Source organism: Entelurus aequoreus, linkage group LG14 (assembly GCF_033978785.1).
Source record: "Entelurus aequoreus isolate RoL-2023_Sb linkage group LG14, RoL_Eaeq_v1.1, whole genome shotgun sequence".
In the NCBI taxonomy this organism is placed as follows: Eukaryota; Metazoa; Chordata; class Actinopteri; order Syngnathiformes; family Syngnathidae; genus Entelurus; species Entelurus aequoreus.
Window position 1 is genome coordinate 19,846,114 of NC_084744.1, and position 19,710 is coordinate 19,865,823.

Genomic DNA, 19,710 nt, shown 5'->3' on the forward strand with positions numbered 1-19,710 from the left:
CCTTATCAAAAATGTATAAAAGATAACGACGAACTTTGCTTTGAACACTTTACTCAACACAGACGTCATAACATCTTCAATCCTCACTTTTAACGATTCACAAGATGAGAGGATGGAATAAAAAGTACAAATATAATAATACAAACTTTGGTGCCTTAAATGATCCTCGATTAAAGTTAGAAATAGAGGCATCACTAGGTTTTAGAGACGGGGAGACTTAACTCTAGGAGATGCACTAATAATATCATCATAATATTAATTATGTATTATTAGGATTTGTATTATACACTATTAATAATCCAATGTGTATCAGCAAATCTCTACTTCATTCTCTATAGTAAAGGAAAACTTGACAGATTTATAACCTTATTTAAGTGAATAATGATAGAATTATAATGAAATAAAATTTAAATTAATATTCTGGCCACTTTATATTGAATTTGTTGGTGAACACATTTTTTTACACAAACAAAACCAAATTATTGCAGGGGTTGTCATGCCACGTGACTAAATACAACCTATTCTGCCCACTTAACAGACGCAATACACTTAATAAATCAGTTTTGCACGTGTTTTAGTACACGCAAACCTTTAGTAAATCTGATCCAATATCTGTAAAATCTGTATTACATGTAGGGTTGTACAGTATACCGGTATTAGTATAGTACCGCGATACTAATGAATCATTTCCGGTACTATACCGCCTCTGAAAAGTACTGGTCCGCCACCCCCCTCTGCAACCCCGTTGTCGTCACGTTGTGTCATTGCTGGTTTACGAGTAGAGGAGCATTTTCGGCAGCGCACAAACACGGAGAACTTACAAGCAGACACAGCGTGTGGACAGAAAAGGGAGAATGGACGCATTTTCGCATAAAAACTAACGATAAAGATGAAGTTATAACACTGAAACGCCCTCAGGAAGAGGTGCTTAAAGACATGGCTAGCTAGCTAGCGGCTAAAGTCCAGCCCCAGTTTGCAGTGTTTTAGCTACTTCTAAATCACTAATCCTCGTCTCAATGGCGACAAATAAAGTATGTTTCTTACAAGTATCATTCCTGCAGGACGAGGAATAGCTAACATGCTTCACTACACACTGTAGCTCACCGGCGTCAAAATGTAAACAAATGCCATTGGTGGATCTACACCTAACATCCACTCTAATGATATCAAGTTAACAGGCACGTATCTAATCGATACTAGTATGATTACGTCGATATTTTTTGGCATCACAACATCGTCTTTCATTTTTTTAACATTCATTTTATGTTTATAAACTCAGGAAATATGTCCCTGGACACATGAGGACTTTGAATAGGACCAATGTATGATCCTGTAACTATTTGGTATCGGATTGATACCCAAATTTGTGGTATCATCCAAAACTAATGTAAAGTATCAAACAACAGAAGAATAAGTGATTTTTACATTTTGACAGAAGTGTAGATAGAACAATGTTAAAAGAGAAAGTAAGCAGATATTAACAGTAAATTAACAAGTAGATTAATAAGTCATTTTCTACCACTTGTCCTTAATAATGTTGACAACAAAATAGATTGGAAAATGACACAATATGTTCCTGCATATGTCAGCAGACTAATTTAGGAGCCTTTGTTTGTTTATTTACTACTAAAAGACACATTTCTTGTATGTTCACTATTTTATTTAAGGACAAACTTGCAATACGAAACATATGTTTAATGTACCCTAAGATTGTTTGTTGAAATAAACATAACAATGCAATTGTTTGTGGTCCCCTTCATTTAGAAAAGTACAGAAAAGTATCGAAATAATTTTGGTACCGGTACCAAAATATTGGTATCGGGACAACACTAATTACATGTAAGCTTGCAAGAGCACAACCCATAGGGGGTGCTACAAATATGGTCTGTTTATATCTGCACCATGGGCTGGTTAACCATAGTAACTTGTTGTCACCACTGCAGGCGACGAGGGCAGCGGTTCAGGCAGCGGCAGCGGCTGCACAGAGGCCTGCCCCACAGACGCGGATGTTCCCGCTTCCGAGGCCCCTCTTGTGGAAGCAGACCGGAGCGAGCCGATGGGCGGCGCCTCTTCTCTCTGCGTGCCCCATCTAGGCCTTCTAACTACTCTGGCCCTCTCAGCCTCGGCCCTCCACATGCACTGGAGATAATGCTGGGACGAAAAACGGGCGAAGACATATCAGACTGTACTCTGTCTGCAGGTGTGTATGCTCGAGGGGGGGAAAAAAAAGAGCAGTCATGCATTGATATTCCCACTTTCCCAAAGAATGCACAGTGCCATCCGTAGACTTTCACGGCATCAACGCTGATGCCGATTCCACAAACTCTGCTGCAGAGATTAAAACTATTTTATAAATATATAAAATACTCTTTGCACATATGACAGACAGTATTGTCTGTCTCTGTGTAAAAAAAAATATAGCACGCACTTTCATGGTTTTCTATATTTGTGTTAGAGGAGGCATTTAACTGTCAAAGCATTTCAGATGTTATTGATAAATAAAGGTGGCACCAAATGTTATATTACATTTGAAACACAATGGATTGGAATGAAAATAGTCAAGGGTGCAGAAGTGAGTGTTTCCCTCACATTTCAGCAGCCATGTTTCATTACAGTGTATATCAGGGGTGTCAAACTCACTTTCATCATGGGCCTCATCACGGTTAGACGTGTCCTCAAAGGGCCGTTTGCAACTGCAAAACATACAGTATATACACTATATCGCCAAAAGTATTTGGCCACCTTCCTTGAGTCACATATGAACTTGAAGTGCCATCCCATTCCTAACCCATAGGGTTCAATATGATGTCGGTCCACCTTTTGCAGCTATTACAGCTTCAACTCTTCTGGGAAGGCTGTCCACAAGGTTGCGGAGTGTGTTTATAGGAATGTTCGACCATTCTCCCGAAAGCGCATTGGTGAGGCCACACACTGATGTTGGTCGAGAAGGCCTGGCTCTCAGTCTTCTAATTCATCCCAAAAATGTTCTATCGGGTTCAGGTCAGGACTCTGTGCAGGCCAGTCAAGTGCATCCACACCAGACTCTGTCATCCATGTCTTTATGGACCTCGCTTTGTGCACTGGTGCACAGTCATGTTGGAAGAGGAAGGGGCCCGCTCCAAACTATTCCCACAAAGTTGGGAGCACGGAATTGTCCAACAATTTTTGGTATCCTGGAGCATTCAAAGTTCCTTTCACTGGAACTAAGGGGCCAAGCCCAACTCCTGAAAAACAACCCCACACCATAATTCCTCCGCTGACCCCTCTCTGTCAGTTTACGTGGCCTACTACTTGGTGGCTGAGTTGCTGTTGTTCCCAAACTCTTCCATTTTCTTAAAATAAAGACAGTTGATTTTGGAGTATTTAGGAGTGAGGAAATTTCAAGACTGGATTTGTTGCACAGGTGGCATCCTATGACAGTTCCACGCTGGAAATCACTGAGCTCCTGAGAGCGGCCCATTCTTTCACAAATGTTTGTAGAAACAGTCTCCATGGCTAAGTCTACCCCAGGGAAGCTGTGGCTATGAAAGTAGCTTACCACCACCAGTTGTGAATGAATGATGGGTTCTACATGTAAAGTGACTTTGGGTACTTAGAAAAGCGCTATATAAATCCCAGGTATTATTATTATTATTATTAAGTGCTTGTATTTATACACCTGTGGCCGGGCCAAGTGATTAGGACACCTGATTCTGATCATTTGGATGGGTGGCCAAATACTTTTGGCAATATGGTGTATTATGCGTATAATTGTCTCGTTATATTTACAATTGACCCTGTATTTGATTGTCATTGTTTACCAACAAACTAATGGAAAACAACACAAGTCAACCTGATCTATTGTAGAATTTCAAAAAAGTCTTACAATGTCCAACACAATTTGAACGACCTGTTGCATAAAATAACGGAACAATATCCCGCTAAGAATAACTGCATCTGCATGCAGTGCATTTTTTATATGTCAAAATTGAAATTTCATTTAGCAAAATTTTTGTTTTTTATTTCCAAGCTTTCACAGGCCACATAAAATGATGTCCCCCCCCCCCCCCCCCCCCGGCCTTGAGTTTGACCCCTATGGTGTATTTTCTCAATACTAAAGTAATAGAATTGGATGTACCCTAGCATAGTTTGTGTACATGTTTGACACCCCTGATCTAATCCCTTCAAACCAAGCCAGTTGTGTCTCCCCCTACTTCTGAAGTTCAAATCCTGTCCCTGCTGATGGTAAAATGCCATGTTGCTGTGTGAAAGTGCACACAAAGTTTAATCGATATCCCACGTTGTTGCATTTCTGTATAAAAGGTACTCTTTTTTTAAAAATTTTTTATCACGCATCAGATGCAGTGGGAAAGACGTGTTTGATGTTGACAATAGTCTCATGAAAACACTGATTGTAGGTTTGAATTGTTCCCAGCAACATCCACAAAAAGGCAGTCCCTGAAATGTAGTACTTTCTACATCCCAGAGTGTGCCATTTCTATAGAAGTAGCAGCACTATAATGCAGAATGTGAGGGGATTGTTAAGAGTGGAAGTTTCAAAAATGCAAAGAAAAGGGTCTTGTCTGGGAAGCCTGAATGCTGCTGCGGGCTGGAAGGCGGGCTGCAAGGCGACCACAGTCACCTGTGAAATGAGAATCCGTGGAGAGTGGAGAGCCGACAGGCCTGAATGCATCTTGTCAGCAGAACGTGTGTTTGTGCACACAACCCCTGAGAGCTAGCATTAGCTTGTCTTCATCCCATAAACATGTACAGTGCCAACATATATTAAAAAAAAAAAAATCTTTAAATGATGACTTCACACAGAATGCTCTTTTCAAAGCCTTTAATGGGTCATATTTTTCCAGCGAAATGTTGCAAAAAGAAACTGAAAAAAAAGGAAAGAAATGCTTTAGGTCAACTTTTTTTTTTCCAAGTTGTTGTTTTATGACGTTACATTGAAATGAAGATGAGCAAATCTGCCTTACTAGTCAATGCAATTAAAGGTGATTGCATCCAGTGTTTTTTTTTGTACTGTTCTGGAGAATAAACATTTGTTAAAAACATGCATTTTCTGTTTTGTACAGCTTGGTTTCCGAACAAGTTCACATACAGTGCATTCAGTCAAATTTGTACTTGGTTATTATCATGATGTTGTTCCATATGTCAATTTACATCTACAGAATTAATATTTTCCTCTTGTTTCAGTCAGGCCCTAATAGCACGTGCACCTTTTCTCTCGCTGCTATGCACCGTGGATAGACATCTAGGCTTCCTCCGTGTACTTCCTAGTCGTGAAGTCGGCTGTTATCAGAGGTTCAAAGCCTGCGTTTCTACGCCTGCGAAGGTAGAGCGCGAAGATAAGGAGCAGCGCCAGGAGGCCGATGAAGAGACCCCCGAGGGTGGATCCCAGCGCTAACAGATCGGATCCACCTTCATCTGCTGTAAAAGGGGAAAGGAAGCCGGAGACATGCATCAGTACCGTCATTGTGTTGAATTAAAGATAACATGTGTACACTTTCACTTTCACTGTTATATCGGCCTACTTTTTTGAGGGGAAGCGTAGCATCATTATGCATGTAAAGTCACCGGCCGCAACATTGTGTACATAAGTAGATTAGCTAGGACTGTATTGATCCTCTGGGCATGTGCAATAAAGTCTGCTGTATTTGTGTTTGTCTATGGGGTGTGGGATTGTAAATACAATTTAAAAAAGGAAAAAAAAAAACATGAAAAAATCTAATATATGGAGATAATTTTTAAAAAATATTTCAGAATATACATATTTTTTAAAGCCTGCTATTAATGTTTTTTTAAATTAGTATCCCCTCTCATAAAGCTAAACATGATGATACAATTTATTGAAGTAGTGTAATAAAGAACAATAAAAAACAAAAAGGTAAAATCATTAAAAAAATAGTATTCAATCAAAACTGAGCTGTATTAGTGAATTATATTTATATAGCACTTTTTCTCTAGTGACTCAAAGCGCTTTACATAGTGAAACCCAATATCTAGGTTACATTTAAACCAGTGTGGGTGGCACTGGGAGCAGGTGGGTAAAGTGTCTTGCCCAAGGACACAACGGCAGTGACTAGGTTGGCGGAAGCTGGGATTGAACCTGGAACCCTCAAGTTGCTGGCATGGCCACTCTATAAACCGAGCTATACCGCCCCATATTACAATTTTGAAAAAAAACAACCAACCAAACAACACTCTAAATTATTAAATCTTATAAGAGTGGGTGTACCTAATTAAGTTGGGTTTTTTGCTAGTATGGTGACATTTTAAATGTATTTTTTAAAATTAAATTATTACTATTATTTTTATTTTTATTTTTATTTTTATTTTTATTATTATTATTATTATTATTATTATTATTATTATTATTATTATTATTATTTGTTTAAGTAAAATGTACTGTAATTAAACAAATATAATTTCCAAAAGAAATTTTTCTGCGTTTACATTGCAAAAAAAACCTGGAGAATGCAGTCAAACTGTTATTGATGCCTTCCAGGTAAATTGCATATTCAAAAATCCAAAGTTATGTCATGCAAACCAAATATTTTCTTTTTTTTTTCGAATTGAAAACATTGTATAACTCACTAATAATGACAAAGGAAAGCAGAAAGGTCACGAAAACCTCCCACATTTTGAAAGAAATTATAAAAACAATTACCATCAAAGAAACATTAAATAATATGTTGGTTGATACTTTTGTTTCCTTTGTATTGTATTTTTCAAGTGTTATCCCTTGCAAGTATTTATTATTAATTTCCCGCCGAAAGGGACAAGCGGTAGGAAATTGGATGGATGCAAAGTTTTTTTCTTCTTTCTTAATGTTTGTGTGTAATGTAATAAATACACATATATCCTTATTTTCATTGTTAAAAGGAGGTGCTTTTATTCCTAATTTGCTGTCATTGAATTATAATATGGGGAAACAACTACAAATTTGCGCTTCATTCACTGCACAAAAGATCAATTAGAATAATACATAATGTTGAATATAGAGAAAATACAAACCCTTTGTACATTGAATCAAAAATATAAACATGCAACGACTTGGTGCATTTGCCCTCCAAACAGCTAAAATTATGTACAAAGCAAACTATAACCTGCTACCAAAGAATGTACAACAATTCTTCTAATCTATCCATCCATCCATCCATTTTCTACCGCTTGTCCCTTTTTAATAATAACAAAAAATGTCTATGGACGTACAACACTTAAAACCTTTAGCATATCAGTATGTGGAATTAAATTAGGGAATAGATTAAACAAGGAAATCAAACAATGTACTAATATGATTTAGCATAAGAGACTGTTCAAACTACAAATGTTCACTACAATTACAAAGAACAAGAATTACGATAAACATCTTGAACCTTTAGAATAAAATGAGATTATTTATATATTTAATATTTGTTTACTTACTTATTGTACATTTATTTATTTATTCACTGTTACGTTACAAACTGAGAACAAAACAATGGGATGTGTACTGTTATTGAAATAAAGTTAGAAAAAATAAATATATAATTTTAGTTTTTGTCAACTTTAATGAAAGTTTATTTTAAAAGTATTCTATTTCCGGTTCACACTAAACAGTAGAAGAAGAGGAAGAAGGAAAACAATGCCTAAAGCAGGTAGCCGGATTCATTTAAATTAATTGTTTATTCCATTTGTACCGCTTACTTAAGTATTATTTTTGTTTGTTAACTTATTCCAAATGAACACGAAAATATACGCGTTTTATTCCCCGGACGGCACGTTAGTTGTATATCGAATGTGCTAGCTAGCATCTATCCCCTTTTTTATTTAGTTTAGTAGCACTGGCAGCTAACATGAGGAGACTTTTGTGGAAGTTTTCCAACACTGTGATTTATTCTTTTCTTTAATAGCAGCGCCACTGGATGTAACTGCTTGACAGCTGTGCTGTGACTCTCAATAAACGGTAGGATTCATTAAGCTTTCCTTATATGATGCAACAGCAGTGTTTAATTATTTAGGCGCACCCTCACTTACTTATTGAGTTTGAACAATATAGTATAGTAGCCTAAACTTTAGCCCGCTTGACTGTATCACTGAAACAAGGTGTCTTATTTTCTTACACTCTCTGAATGAACATATGTATAACTGTTTGTATTGAATTACTGCACATCAACCTAGCTGGTGTGGTGAGGTGGTTTAATGCAGTGTTCATTGAAAAAATCCTGAGGCACACCACCAGCAGAAATCATTGAAAAATGAAACTCAGCAGCCGATATTGACAATAAAAAGTAGTTTTTGCAATTGTTTGATATGAATTCAAACCATAACCAACCATGCATCACTGTAGCTCTTGTCTCAAAGTAGGTGTACTGTCATTAACATAACATACATAACATAACATACATGTCATTAACATAACATAACATACATGTCATTAACATAACAGACCATGCATCATAGCTCTTGTCTCAAATTAGGTGTACTGTCACGACCTGTCACATCACGTTGTGACTTATTTTGAGGTTTTTGACATTTTCCTGTGTGTCGGGTTTTAGTTATTGTCTTGCGCTCCTATTTCTGTGGTTTTTCCTGTTTTGTTGGTATTTTCCTGTAGCAGTTTCATGTCTTCCTTGAGTGCTATTCCCCACACCTGCTTTGTTTTGGCAATTAAGAATATCTACGTTGTGCGGACGCTATCCTTCTTTGTGGGGACATTGTTGGTTGTCACATCATGTACAGATGTACTTTGTGGACGCCGTCTGCTCCACGCGCTGTAAGCCTTTGCTGTCGTCCAGTATTCTGTTTTTGTTTACTTTGCAGCAAGTTCAGTTTTAGTTTCCCTAAGCTTCAATGCCTTTTCTTAGCGGCACTCGCCTTTTGTTTATTTTTGGTTTACGCGTTAGATACCTTTTTACCTGCACACGGCCTCCCGCATATTGTGATCACGACAAACCATTGTTCCCGACATCTACAAAGCAATTCGCTACCTTCTGCCACCTACTGATATGGAAGAGTATTACACGGTTACTCTGCTGAGCAGACACTCAACAACGGCACATTATTTACGGATTATAATTACTCGTTTGCAAAAAATATTTTTAACCCAATTAGGTGAAATTACATAATCTCCCACAATTGCCGATTTTCACTCTCTACTTTTCTTGACATGCATGTAGAAAAAAAGTAAAGTGAAACTCAAAATTCACGCAGTAGCGCTGTACAATTAGCTTTTTCACTAGTAGCACCGGTGCTACTAAATTAAAAAAAAAAGATGTAGCACAGAAAATCTTTCGTAGCACAAATTTTTTTTAGCAGCAATATGAAATGTCTTTAATATCACAATTTCAATTTAAAACTCAAACAAGGTACACATGTGCACTCATACATATAAACACCATACCATCATAAGGCCTACTGTAACGCTCAATTAAACACAGAGTATATCCCTAAACTGTGCTAGCACTGTCGCTAACACGAGTGTAGGGCTAGGCGGTATGGATCAAAACTCATATATCGATATAGTTTGGCCCATAAACTAACCCATAAATGGAAATATCCGTTGACGTAACTAAATATCTCCGTCATGCCTTGATTTAAAATTTTTGGGAATGATGGGAATCCCAAATACACAAAAACAGGTACCAACAAGTAAGAATAGTATCCCAACTTAAGAAAGAAAAAAGCCTGGAAAATAATATAAGAAAAGTCAAATATAACCTAAAATCTTATTTAAAACAACATTTAGCTATGTTAAATTCTTCAGCTAATAAAAACATAAAAGAACAATATGTAAGATAAATTGCGGTGGTTTAAGAGGACATCTTTAATTGTCAGCATTTAGAATTGACATTTAACAATGGGGTTTTTGTAGGTAAACATACACACATAGATGTTAGCCAGGAACACCAACCTGCCAACTGCTTCATGATGCTGTGTGACAGGCTGTGTTCTATAAATTACTTTTTAAATGTCATTAGTTATGGTTATTTGTTACATTACCAAAAAAGTAATTGAATTACTCTGTATTAAATGTAATTAATTACTAAGGAAAGTAATTATTGTGTTACTTAAAAAAAACTTCAAATATCTGTCATATTGCAGTTTAGAGAAGTTTCAGTAAGTGCGTCTGTGTGTGTGCCTTTTAAAAGGTGGTGCCTGTTGCCTAGTGACATGTGACATCAGGGAGTCTTGAGTTTGAGCTGTTTTGTTAGCTTAGCAGGCGGTATGTTAGCTCTTTTGAATCTTTTACTGGTTTGTGTTACCTTTGCTTAATAAATAGATTTAATGTGCTTCCATAGCTATATGTACTTGTCAACAAACGGGTATTGTTTGTATGGCAAGTTTGTCATTTCCATCATTGATTTGTTCTTAAATTTTCCTTCCGACCTTTGTAGTTACTAGTGCGCAGTGCAGTTTGTTTCAAGTTTTAAGGTGGTGAAAAAAACATAGTTTTTTTTTACTGACCAGTTCCTCCAACTAAGACCGTGTTTCTTCCGTGATGGGAAGGCTGAGTCAGCCTGAGTGTGTAAACTCGGAGGAGCGGGGCTTCCTTCTGTGCATGGTGCAGGAGGAAGGAGCAAAATGCGATGAAAGGCTTGAAATCCCTATTCGCACAGGTGCGACAGGTTTTTTTTCCAAGTCGCAGAGTCTATTTTTAGTCGCATTTGTGAGTAAATTTGTCGCACTGTACACCCCTGGTCATTGTAGTGTTGGTATGTGGACCAGCCCCACTCAGCACATGCCTAACCCAAAACAACATACAGTGACTTAATAACCGTCTCGGGGCCACCAATAGCCGGCCACCTATTGAGGCAGGCTGGGCTAAACTATTTAGATTCTAACATTGCCTACTAGCTTACCTTCAAAGTCAATGGCATAGGAATATCCCAGCTGCTCCGATGGGATGTAGATCTCTTCGTTTGTGATGGGAGGAAAGAACGGAACCATGTTGTAGTCGCTGTTATGACCGATGGGGGCCATTTCGTCGGGGAAGGTGGCATTTGATGGAGAAAACCTCCTCATCCATTCATCAAAAATAGCATCGGTGAAAGCGTGGAGAACCTGAAAGGCATCGTATTGAGTTTAATTTAATGCCAATGACGTTTGACTCCTGTGAAATTTAACTCTTACCAGGAAGATGGGGTCATTGGCTGCAGAGTGAGGTAAAGCGCTAGTTCCGCTGAGGAAAGCGTGGACGAGGTTGTGAAGGTTGTTGACTGTTTCATCAAGTTCTCCGTTTGGTTTATCGTAGCCTTCAAGGGCGTTTCTGTGTGTTTTGAAATTGAGCAGTTAGCGGACAAATGGACATTAATACTGGACACTGAACTTGTCATATTCTAAGCAACTACCTAAAACTGAAAGAAGAGTTGGTGAAGTACGGAGGGCTGTCAAAATCCCTGATGCCAAGGCAGCTTCGAACATCAGTCATTGTGGGCATGGTCATGTTAGCTCTCATGACACCTCTCTGGATCAAACCCTCACTGGTACCATTGCAAAGAGTCACCAGGCGATTGTAATCATCTAGACTGGATTGAAGAACACAGTATTTTAGTTATATGTGACCTTTAATGCACAATGTAATAGTTTAATCACCCCCATCAATGTGTTTGTGCAGACCTGTTACACACCACACTCCAGTTGGAAAATCTAGAGTGGTTACTGATGAGGGAGTGGTTTTCAGGGTTTTGGCCTCCTAGGAGATCGTCCGTGCACACGTCACAGTCACTTCGCCCTGTGGCAAAGTTCCAGAAAGGGACCGCAAACTTGTCATTGCCCGTCATCCTCTGTGGAAAAGACAGGCATTTTATGGATGTTTATTAAGTATATTTGTTCAAGATGTGTACCGTATTTTTCAAATTATAAGTCGCAGTTTTTTTCATAGTTTGGCCGGGGGTGCGACATATACTCCGAAGGGACTTATGTGTGACATTATTAACACATTACCGTAAAATATCAAAAAATAATATTTATCTCATTCGCGTAAGAGACGAAGCAAATGTCCGCAATCGTCACACACACGTCAGCAATCGTCACACACATCAACCAATAAGAATTCGGCGGGTGCGGGTCATGGCAGAAGTGCATTGTGGGTCATGGGATACTAACTGCTGCTACATCAGTAGCTATTAAAATGGATTTTTTCAACATTGGCGGTAACTTATAAAAACTGAGAAGGGCTGAACTAAAATGGCACCGAAAAGGAAAAAATATACTGCAGATTACAAGCCGGATGTAGTGAAATATGCAGCAGAAAACGGCGATCAAGCAGCAGAAAGAAAGGAAACGGCGCATACCAGAGGCGACACCGGGGAGGAAGATTTCATCGGATTTAGCGATCGGGAGTGACAGATTGTTTGGTAAACGTATAGCATGTTCTATATGTTATAGTTATTTGAATGACTCTTGCCATGATGTGTTGCGTTAACATACCAAGCACGTTCTCAGTTGGTTATTTGTGCGTCATATGGCGTACACTTATTCAGCCTGTTGTTCACTATTCTTTATTTATTTTAAATTGCCTTTGAAATGTCTATTCTTAGTGTTGGATTTTATCAAATAAATTCCCCCCAAAAATGCGATTTATACTCCAGTGCGACGTATACATGTTTTTTTCCTTCTTTATTGTGCATTTTCGGCCGGTGCGACGTAAACTCCGGAGCGACTTATAGTCCGAAAAATACGGTATATTCTTCAAATTCACACAAAGCGTATCCACAAAAATGTTACGGAAACAGATCATTGTTCAATCATGTTAAGTCAGTTGAGGTAATACTTCCACCTTACATATACGCCATGTTCTAACAGCATATTTACTGTAGAATTGTTTAGGGTTATTTTTAGAAAAGCAAAACAATTTGCATACCTGCATGTCTCGTTCAAAGCTGAGAAGGTGGTATCTGTGCCAGGTGATGAATGCTGGTCCTTTGTGTGAGAAATCAATGGCTTTGAAGGGGCGGCCAGGACCTAAAGGGAAATATTTATAAATGAAGTAGGCTCTCTGTAACTGAGAACATCCATTCTTCTTGTAAAAACATGGGGTCAAATTAAGTTCAGAAATTTAACAATAATGTAAAGAAGTGCTCACAGATAACACATTTTTAGATTATTCAGTTTAGAGACAAACAACCAAAATGTACATTTCTTCATTAGTTTAGCCTTTCAAACATGGACAACCAACACAACCAATTGCATTGTTTTGTAATTGAGTCCTATCAGTAAATACATTTGAAAACATATATTTACATTTTATGATAATTGAAATTGAGGGAATGCAACCATTTACCAAGCAGAGTATCTCTGACCGAGTAGTAATGTTGCCAAACAAAGAAGTCGTAGATGGTGATGTTGGCAAATTGGGGCTCAGTTCCGTTTGGCCCTAAGACTCCCAGCCAATGCTGGGTGGCGATCATACAGTCTGGGTGTATGGTGGTTTTAGCTTGTGCCAGGGCATTCAGAAACTCCTGACGCTCCACAGGCGTCAACAAGTGGATGTTCTTTCGTACAACAGGCGCTTTCCTTTGGTCGCAGTTTGGTCCTGTCCAGCCAAATTTGCATTCACCACAGTCAAAGCCAGCAAAGTTTCCTTAAACACACGATTACAAATGTTAACTGTAAATTTATAGGTTGGCCAATTTCGCATAGTCATTGTTGTAATCACTCACCATTGCATCTGCAAGTCTGGTTGAAAAATTTGGTGGGCCATCTTTCCCGGTCATCAACGTTTCTTAGTCTGTATGGTCCTCCCCAGGGTTTGGTGTCCACCCGAACAGCAGTGCAGTTTCCTCTCCCTGTCAAGGTGCCGCATACATTGGCAGGATCGGAGCCCAAACCAGGGCAGCACCTCTTGGACAGGATCCCCTCCACTGTGCAGCACACTCGGGGGAATTGAGCCTCGGCAGGCTGCAGAAACAAGCAAAGAAGGCCAAGGAGGAGGAAGCTCGTCATTGTTCACCTGTTCGTTTATTCTGGTCGGTTGCAAAAAATCAGCGGGTTGACGAATGGATAAATGAGTTCTCCTTGCACAAGTGTGGAATCTTCCCGCACGCTGTAGTCTCCTTGCTTGTCTATCTTCAAATTGGATGCAGAGATCATTTGTGGGAAATAGCACTTAAAGTCGAATCATCTTGTGTTCCAGTTGGTTTCATGCACATTAAGAATTGTGCAATATTGTCCTCTGGCTTTAGTAGAGCTGGGTGGTATTAAGCCTGCTGGTCTTGTGACGATCACCTGACAGCCGAGCTGAGAGCTGGACTGAGGCGTGAACCAAATCTAAAGAAACATGTTTTGCTGGAAGGGCTATTAGGCATAAGACCTTAAGTCACTTTATCCAGACTGTAGATGTTTAGTTTTCTAAGAAAAGGAAAAAAAATCAGATTATAGTTTTAGTCTGCAAAACATAATTTACGTGGGTTAAATTAGTGCAAAAAATAACATGATTATTGTACTACCAACTATTTTCTGAGAAGGTAATTTCTTAGAAAAAGAAAACCAAGCCTATCTTAAGGGCAGAAGAGAGTTTAGTGTGAATGTTTCACATTGTTTTCCAAAAGGTCGCATAACACAAAGTCTGGATTTACGCTACATGATTCAAGTGACACGAGTAATATTATTTTGCTGCCAAATGTCACAGTTTGAGTTTGTTTCGTGGCATCGTAGACCATTAAATAAGGAAAATGATTGGCAGTGTTTCCCACACATTCATTTATTGGTGGCGGCCCGCCACGAAAGAATTACGTCCGCCACAAATTTAAAAAAATAAAAATAAAAATACAATTATTATTATTTTTTTTTTTTTGTCCTGTCCTGCTTCTCAGGCAAATCATATAATTGATGTAGATGCCCATATAGGCTGTTCAGATTTACTTTACAAAAGAGAAGTGTAGGATACTTCTCTTGTTGCCTTATTTGTATTTGACCACTACTGTTTTCTGTTTATTTGTTACTGACTGTGGCAGGACACCTCTGCCTCTGTTTCACTTTATGTTGCTGGTAAATAATATGGTTGTAGTAGTAGGCTAAAGTTAAATTATTTAGTATGCACTAATTAAAGGGGCAGAGCTTTAAAGGCCTACTGAAACCCACTACTACCGACCACGCAGTCTGATAGTTTATATATCAATGATGAAATCTTAACATTATAACACATGCCAATACGGCCGGGTTAACTTATAAAGTGACATTTTAAATTTGCCGCTAAACTTCCGGTTCGAAACGCCTCTGAGGATGACGTATGCGTGTGACGTAGCCCGACGAACACGGGTATGCCTTCCACATTGAAGCCGATACGAAAAAGCTCTGTTTTCATTTCATAATTCCACAGTATTCTGGACATCTGTGTTCGTGAATCTGTTTCAATCATGGTCATTGCATTATGGAGAAGGAAGCCGAGCAAGCAAAGAAGAAAGTTGTCGGTGCGAAATGGACGTATTTTTCGAACGTAGTCAGCCACAACAGTACACAGCCGGCGCTTCTTTGTTTACATTCCCGAAAGATGCAGTCAAGATGGAAGAACTCGGATAACAGAGACTCTAACCAGGAGGACTTTTGATTTGGATACACAGACGCCTGTAGAGAACTGGGACAACACAGACTCTTACCAGGATTACTTTGATTTGGATGACAAAGACGCAGACGTGCTACTGTGAGTATGCAGCTTTGGCTTTTTTTTGCGTATGTACGTAACTTTTTTTAAATATATAAGCTTTATGAACCTTGGGTTAGGTGAACGGTCTTTTGGGCTGAGTGATTGTGTGTGTTGATCATGTGTTTGAATTGTATTGGCGTGTTCTATGGAGCTAGGAGCTAGCAGAGGAGCTAGGAGCTAGCATAACACGTACCGTACCGTACTTGCGCGTCACGTACGTAACTTTTTAAAAATATATAAGCTTTATGAACCTTGGGTTAGGTGAACGGTCTTTTGGGCTGAGTGATTGTGTGTGTTGATCGGGTGTTTGAATTGTATTGGCGTGTTCTATGGAGCTAGGAGCTAGCAGAGGAGCTAGGAGCTAGCATAACAAACACGCAGGTGTTATTATGCAGGATTAATTTGTGGCATATTAAATATAAGCCTGGTTGTGTTGTGGCTAATAGAGTATATATATGTCTTGTGTTTATTTACTGTTGTAGTCATTCCCAGCTGAATATCAGGTACCGTGAGTATGCAGCCTTGGCTGCTAAACATTCGATAACTTGACCGTATGTGCGCGTCACGTACGTAACTTTTTAAAAATATATAAGCTTTATGAACCTTGGGTTAGGTAAACGGTCTTTTGGGCTGAGTGATTGTGTGTGTTGATCAGGTGTTTGAATTGTATTGGCGTGTTCTATGGAGCTAGGAGCTAGCAGAGGAGCTAGGAGCTAGCATAACAAACACGCAGGTGTTTTTATGCAGGATTAATTTGTGGCATATTAAATATAAGCCTGGTTGTGTTGTGGCTAATAGAGTATATATATGTCTTGTGTTTATTTACTGTTGTAGTCATTCCCAGCTGAATATCAGGTCACCCCCGGCTCTCACAGCATCTTCCCTATCTGAATAGCTTCAACTCCCCACTAGTCCTTCACTTGCACTTTACTCATCCACAAATCTTTCATCCTCGCTCAAATTAATGGGGAAATTGTCGCTTTCTCGGTCCGAATCTCTCTCACTTCATGCGGCCATCATTGTAAACAATAGGGAACTTTGCGTATATGTTCAACTGACTATGTCACGCTACTTCCGGTAGGTGCAAGCCTTTTTTTTATCAGATACCAAAAGTTGCAATCTTTATCGTCGTTGTTCTATACTAAATCCTTTCAGCAAAAATATGGCAATATCGCGAAATGATCAAGTATGACACATAGAATAGATCTGCTATCCCCGTTTAAATAAAAAAAAATCATTTCAGTAGGCCTTTAAGAGACACTTTAGCTTTTATATTTTATAGGATATATTTTTTGTAAGAACCACATTTAATAAATATATTTCAGTGAATAACTTATTGTTCAAATCTGTGTATAAATATGTACATAAAGTGTTGTAATTATATTGTAAAATGGATGGATGGATGGATGGATGGACGTTTAAAACAAAACTGTTATCATTAGTTAGTAAGTATACATTTTTTTAGCCTTTTTAGAGAAAATCATATCATTGTAGTAAATTATGCAAATTACTCGATGATGTCATGTGACCATGCCCATAGCCACGCCCCCACCGCCACAGGTATCTTGGCAGTTTATGGGAAACACTGATTGGCGAGTAACACCCACTTTCATTTTAATCTATGGGGAGCAAGAGTAAACCTGTGCCAACTAAATGCAAAAAAGCTATGTAATGTTTTAAATGTTTAATCATTCTTCTTCCTATGTCACTGCCTGATTTTTAACATGCATTCTGGTCATGCGTGTGCACATGAGTATGGTTTTTTGATATAAAGTAATCACAAAGATATTTTGAAAATACATTAAAGAGTCCAAAAATCAACTTAGAACTAAGACGCGGGGCCTCAATTACAAGGCTTGTGTACGCTCAAAACCAGGCAGAAAAATTGCATTATGCATGCAAAGTAAGTGATCTTTGAAAATGCAACCGGAAAATATGTGTGCAGCAGCTGTCTGCAAGCTTTGTATGGACTTTTTGAAATGTTAGAAATAGATTTTGATCCTACATTCTACGGAAACGAATAAAGCTTTATCAATTAAGAAAAATACCGGCATCTCACAATTATTTACCTATTCTTCATTTTGTTTTCAAACCGTCATTGACTTAAAAAACATTTGTGGAAAGAGATTCTACTTGACATTGCACTGATGAATATGATTTATCTAACGCGTACATTGTATGTGTTCCTCAACATATGAGTGGTGACTATTAAGAAATTGATCATCGTGATAACAGAAAGTAAACAACAGTATGGACTAGTGTGGGGGGGACGGCGTGGCGAAGTTGGGAGAGTGGCCGTGCCAGCAATCTGAGGGTTACTGGTTCAATCCCCACCTTCTACCATCCTAGTCACGTCCGTTGTGTCCTTGAGCAAGACACTTCACCCTTGCTCCTGATGGGCCTGGTTAGCGCCGTGCATGGCAGCTCCCGCCATCAGTGTGTGAATGTGTGTGTGTGAATGGGTGAATGTGGAAATAGTGTCAAAGCGCTTTGAGTTCCTTAAAAAAGGTAGAAATGCGCTATACAAGTACAACCCATTTACCATTTAGTGTGATAGCACCCTGACAAAACACAGGATATTGATCATTTTGATCATTTGTGTGGCGGCGTGGCTCAGATGGTAGAGCAGCCATCCAGAAACTTGAGGGTTTCTGGTACAAATCCAGCTTCCGTCATTCTAGTCACTATCGTCGTGTCCATGGGCAAGACACTCCACCAACCTTGCGCCCAGTATTGCTCACACTGGTGCATGAATAATAATATTAAAGGCCTACTGAAAGCCACTACTACCGACCACGCAGTCTGATAGTTTATATATCAATGATGAAATCTTAACATTGCAACACATGCCAATACGGCCGGGTTAACTTATAAAGTGACATTTTAAAATTCCCGGGAAATATCCGGCTGAAACATCGCGGTATGATGACGTATGCGCGTGACGAAGTCCGAGTAACGGAAGTTATGGTACCCCGTAGAATCCTATACAAAAAGCTGTTTTCATTTCATAATTCCACAGTATTCTGGACATCTTTTGCAATTTTTTTAATGAACAATGAAGGCTGCAAAGAAGACAGTTGTAGGTGGGATCAGTGTATTAGCAGCGGACTACAGCAACACAACCAGGAGGACTTTGTTGGAGCGCTAGCCGCGCTAGCCGCGCTAGCCGCGCTAGCCGCCGACTTCACCTTGACTTCCTACGTCTCCGGGCCGCCAAACGCATCGGGTGAAGTCCTTCGTCCTTCTGCCGATCGCTGGAACGCAGGTGAGCACGGGTGTTGATGAGCAAATGAGGGCTGGCTGGCGTAGGTGGAGAGCTAATGTTTTTAGCATAGCTCTGTGCAGTCCGGTTGCTAAGTTAGCTTCAATGGCGTCGTTAGCACAGCATTGTTAACCTTCGCCAGCCTGGAAAGCATTAACCGTGTATTTACATGTCCACGGTTTAATAGTATTGTTGATTTTCTATCTATACTTCCAGTCAGGGTTTATTTCTTTTGTTTCTATATGCAGTTAAAGCAAGATGCTATCACGTTAGCTCGTAGCTAAAGCATTTCGCCGATGTATTGTCGTGGAGATAAAAGGCACTGAATGTCCATTTCGCGTTCTCGACTCTCATTTTCAAGAGGATATAGTATCCGAGGTGGTTTAAAATACAAATCTGTGATCTACAATAGAAAAAGGAGAGTGTGGAATCCAATGAGCCAGCTTGTACCTAAGTTACGGTCAGAGCGAAAAAAGATACGTCCATCGCTGCCTCTCAAGTCATTCACTGTAACGTTCCTCATCTACGAATCTTTCATCCTCGCTCAAATTAATGGGGTAATCATCACTTTCTCGGTCCGAATCTCTCTCGCTCCATTGTAAACAACGGGGAATTGTGAGGAATCCTAGCTCCTGTGACGTCACGCTACTTCCGGTACAGGCAAGGCTTTTTTTTATCAGCGAGCAAAAGTTGCGAACTTTATCGTCGATTTTCTCTACTAAATCCTTTCAGCAAAAATATGGCAATATCGCGAAATGATCAAGTATGACACATAGAATGGATCTGCTATTCCCGTTTAAATAAAAAAAAAATCATTTCAGTAGGCCTTTAA

The 19,710-nt window shown here is 39.1% G+C and overlaps 3 protein-coding genes across 4 annotated transcripts in view; 2 read left to right on the plus strand and 1 right to left on the minus strand.

Moving 5' to 3' along the window:
• The window catches only part of LOC133664495 (glypican-6-like), a 252,654-nt gene extending 247,617 nt beyond the window's left edge, over nt 1-5,037 (plus strand). For both annotated transcript variants that reach the window (XM_062069162.1, XM_062069163.1), the window contains one exon: nt 1,944-5,037. In XM_062069162.1, the coding sequence (XP_061925146.1) occupies nt 1,944-2,149 (206 nt within the window). In that variant the 3' untranslated portion in view covers nt 2,150-5,037. The remainder of the gene's footprint in view (nt 1-1,943) is intronic.
• On the minus strand, nt 4,808-14,153 carry dct (dopachrome tautomerase). Its single transcript, XM_062069165.1, has 8 exons — nt 13,635-14,153; nt 13,256-13,555; nt 12,836-12,936; nt 11,590-11,756; nt 11,322-11,498; nt 11,104-11,239; nt 10,833-11,034; nt 4,808-5,418 (listed from the first exon to the last, which is right to left on the minus strand). The coding sequence occupies exons 1-8, from the start codon at nt 13,915-13,917 to the stop codon at nt 5,243-5,245; spliced, it is 1,542 nt and encodes a 513-aa protein (XP_061925149.1). The 5' UTR covers nt 13,918-14,153; the 3' UTR covers nt 4,808-5,242.
• The window catches only part of LOC133664498 (uncharacterized), a 157,310-nt gene continuing 145,196 nt past the window's right edge, over nt 7,597-19,710 (plus strand). Inside the window, exon 1 of the mRNA XM_062069167.1 lies at nt 7,597-7,628. The gene's annotated coding sequence lies outside the window, so the exon portion shown is untranslated. The remainder of the gene's footprint in view (nt 7,629-19,710) is intronic.

What these genes read in the sequence shown, in the direction of transcription:
- dct (XM_062069165.1), bottom strand. Translation starts at nt 13,917, where the DNA reads ATGACGAGCTTCCTCCTCCTTGGCCTTCTTTGCTTGTTTCTGCAGCCT. An exon ending in CCAGACTTGCAGATGCAATG is followed by an intron (nt 13,556 to 13,634) that starts GTGAGTGATTAC and finishes CGTGTGTTTAAG; the next exon opens with GAAACTTTGCTGGCTTTGAC. An exon ending in CCAATGACCCCATCTTCCTG is followed by an intron (nt 11,035 to 11,103) that starts GTAAGAGTTAAA and finishes GATGCCTTTCAG; the next exon opens with GTTCTCCACGCTTTCACCGA.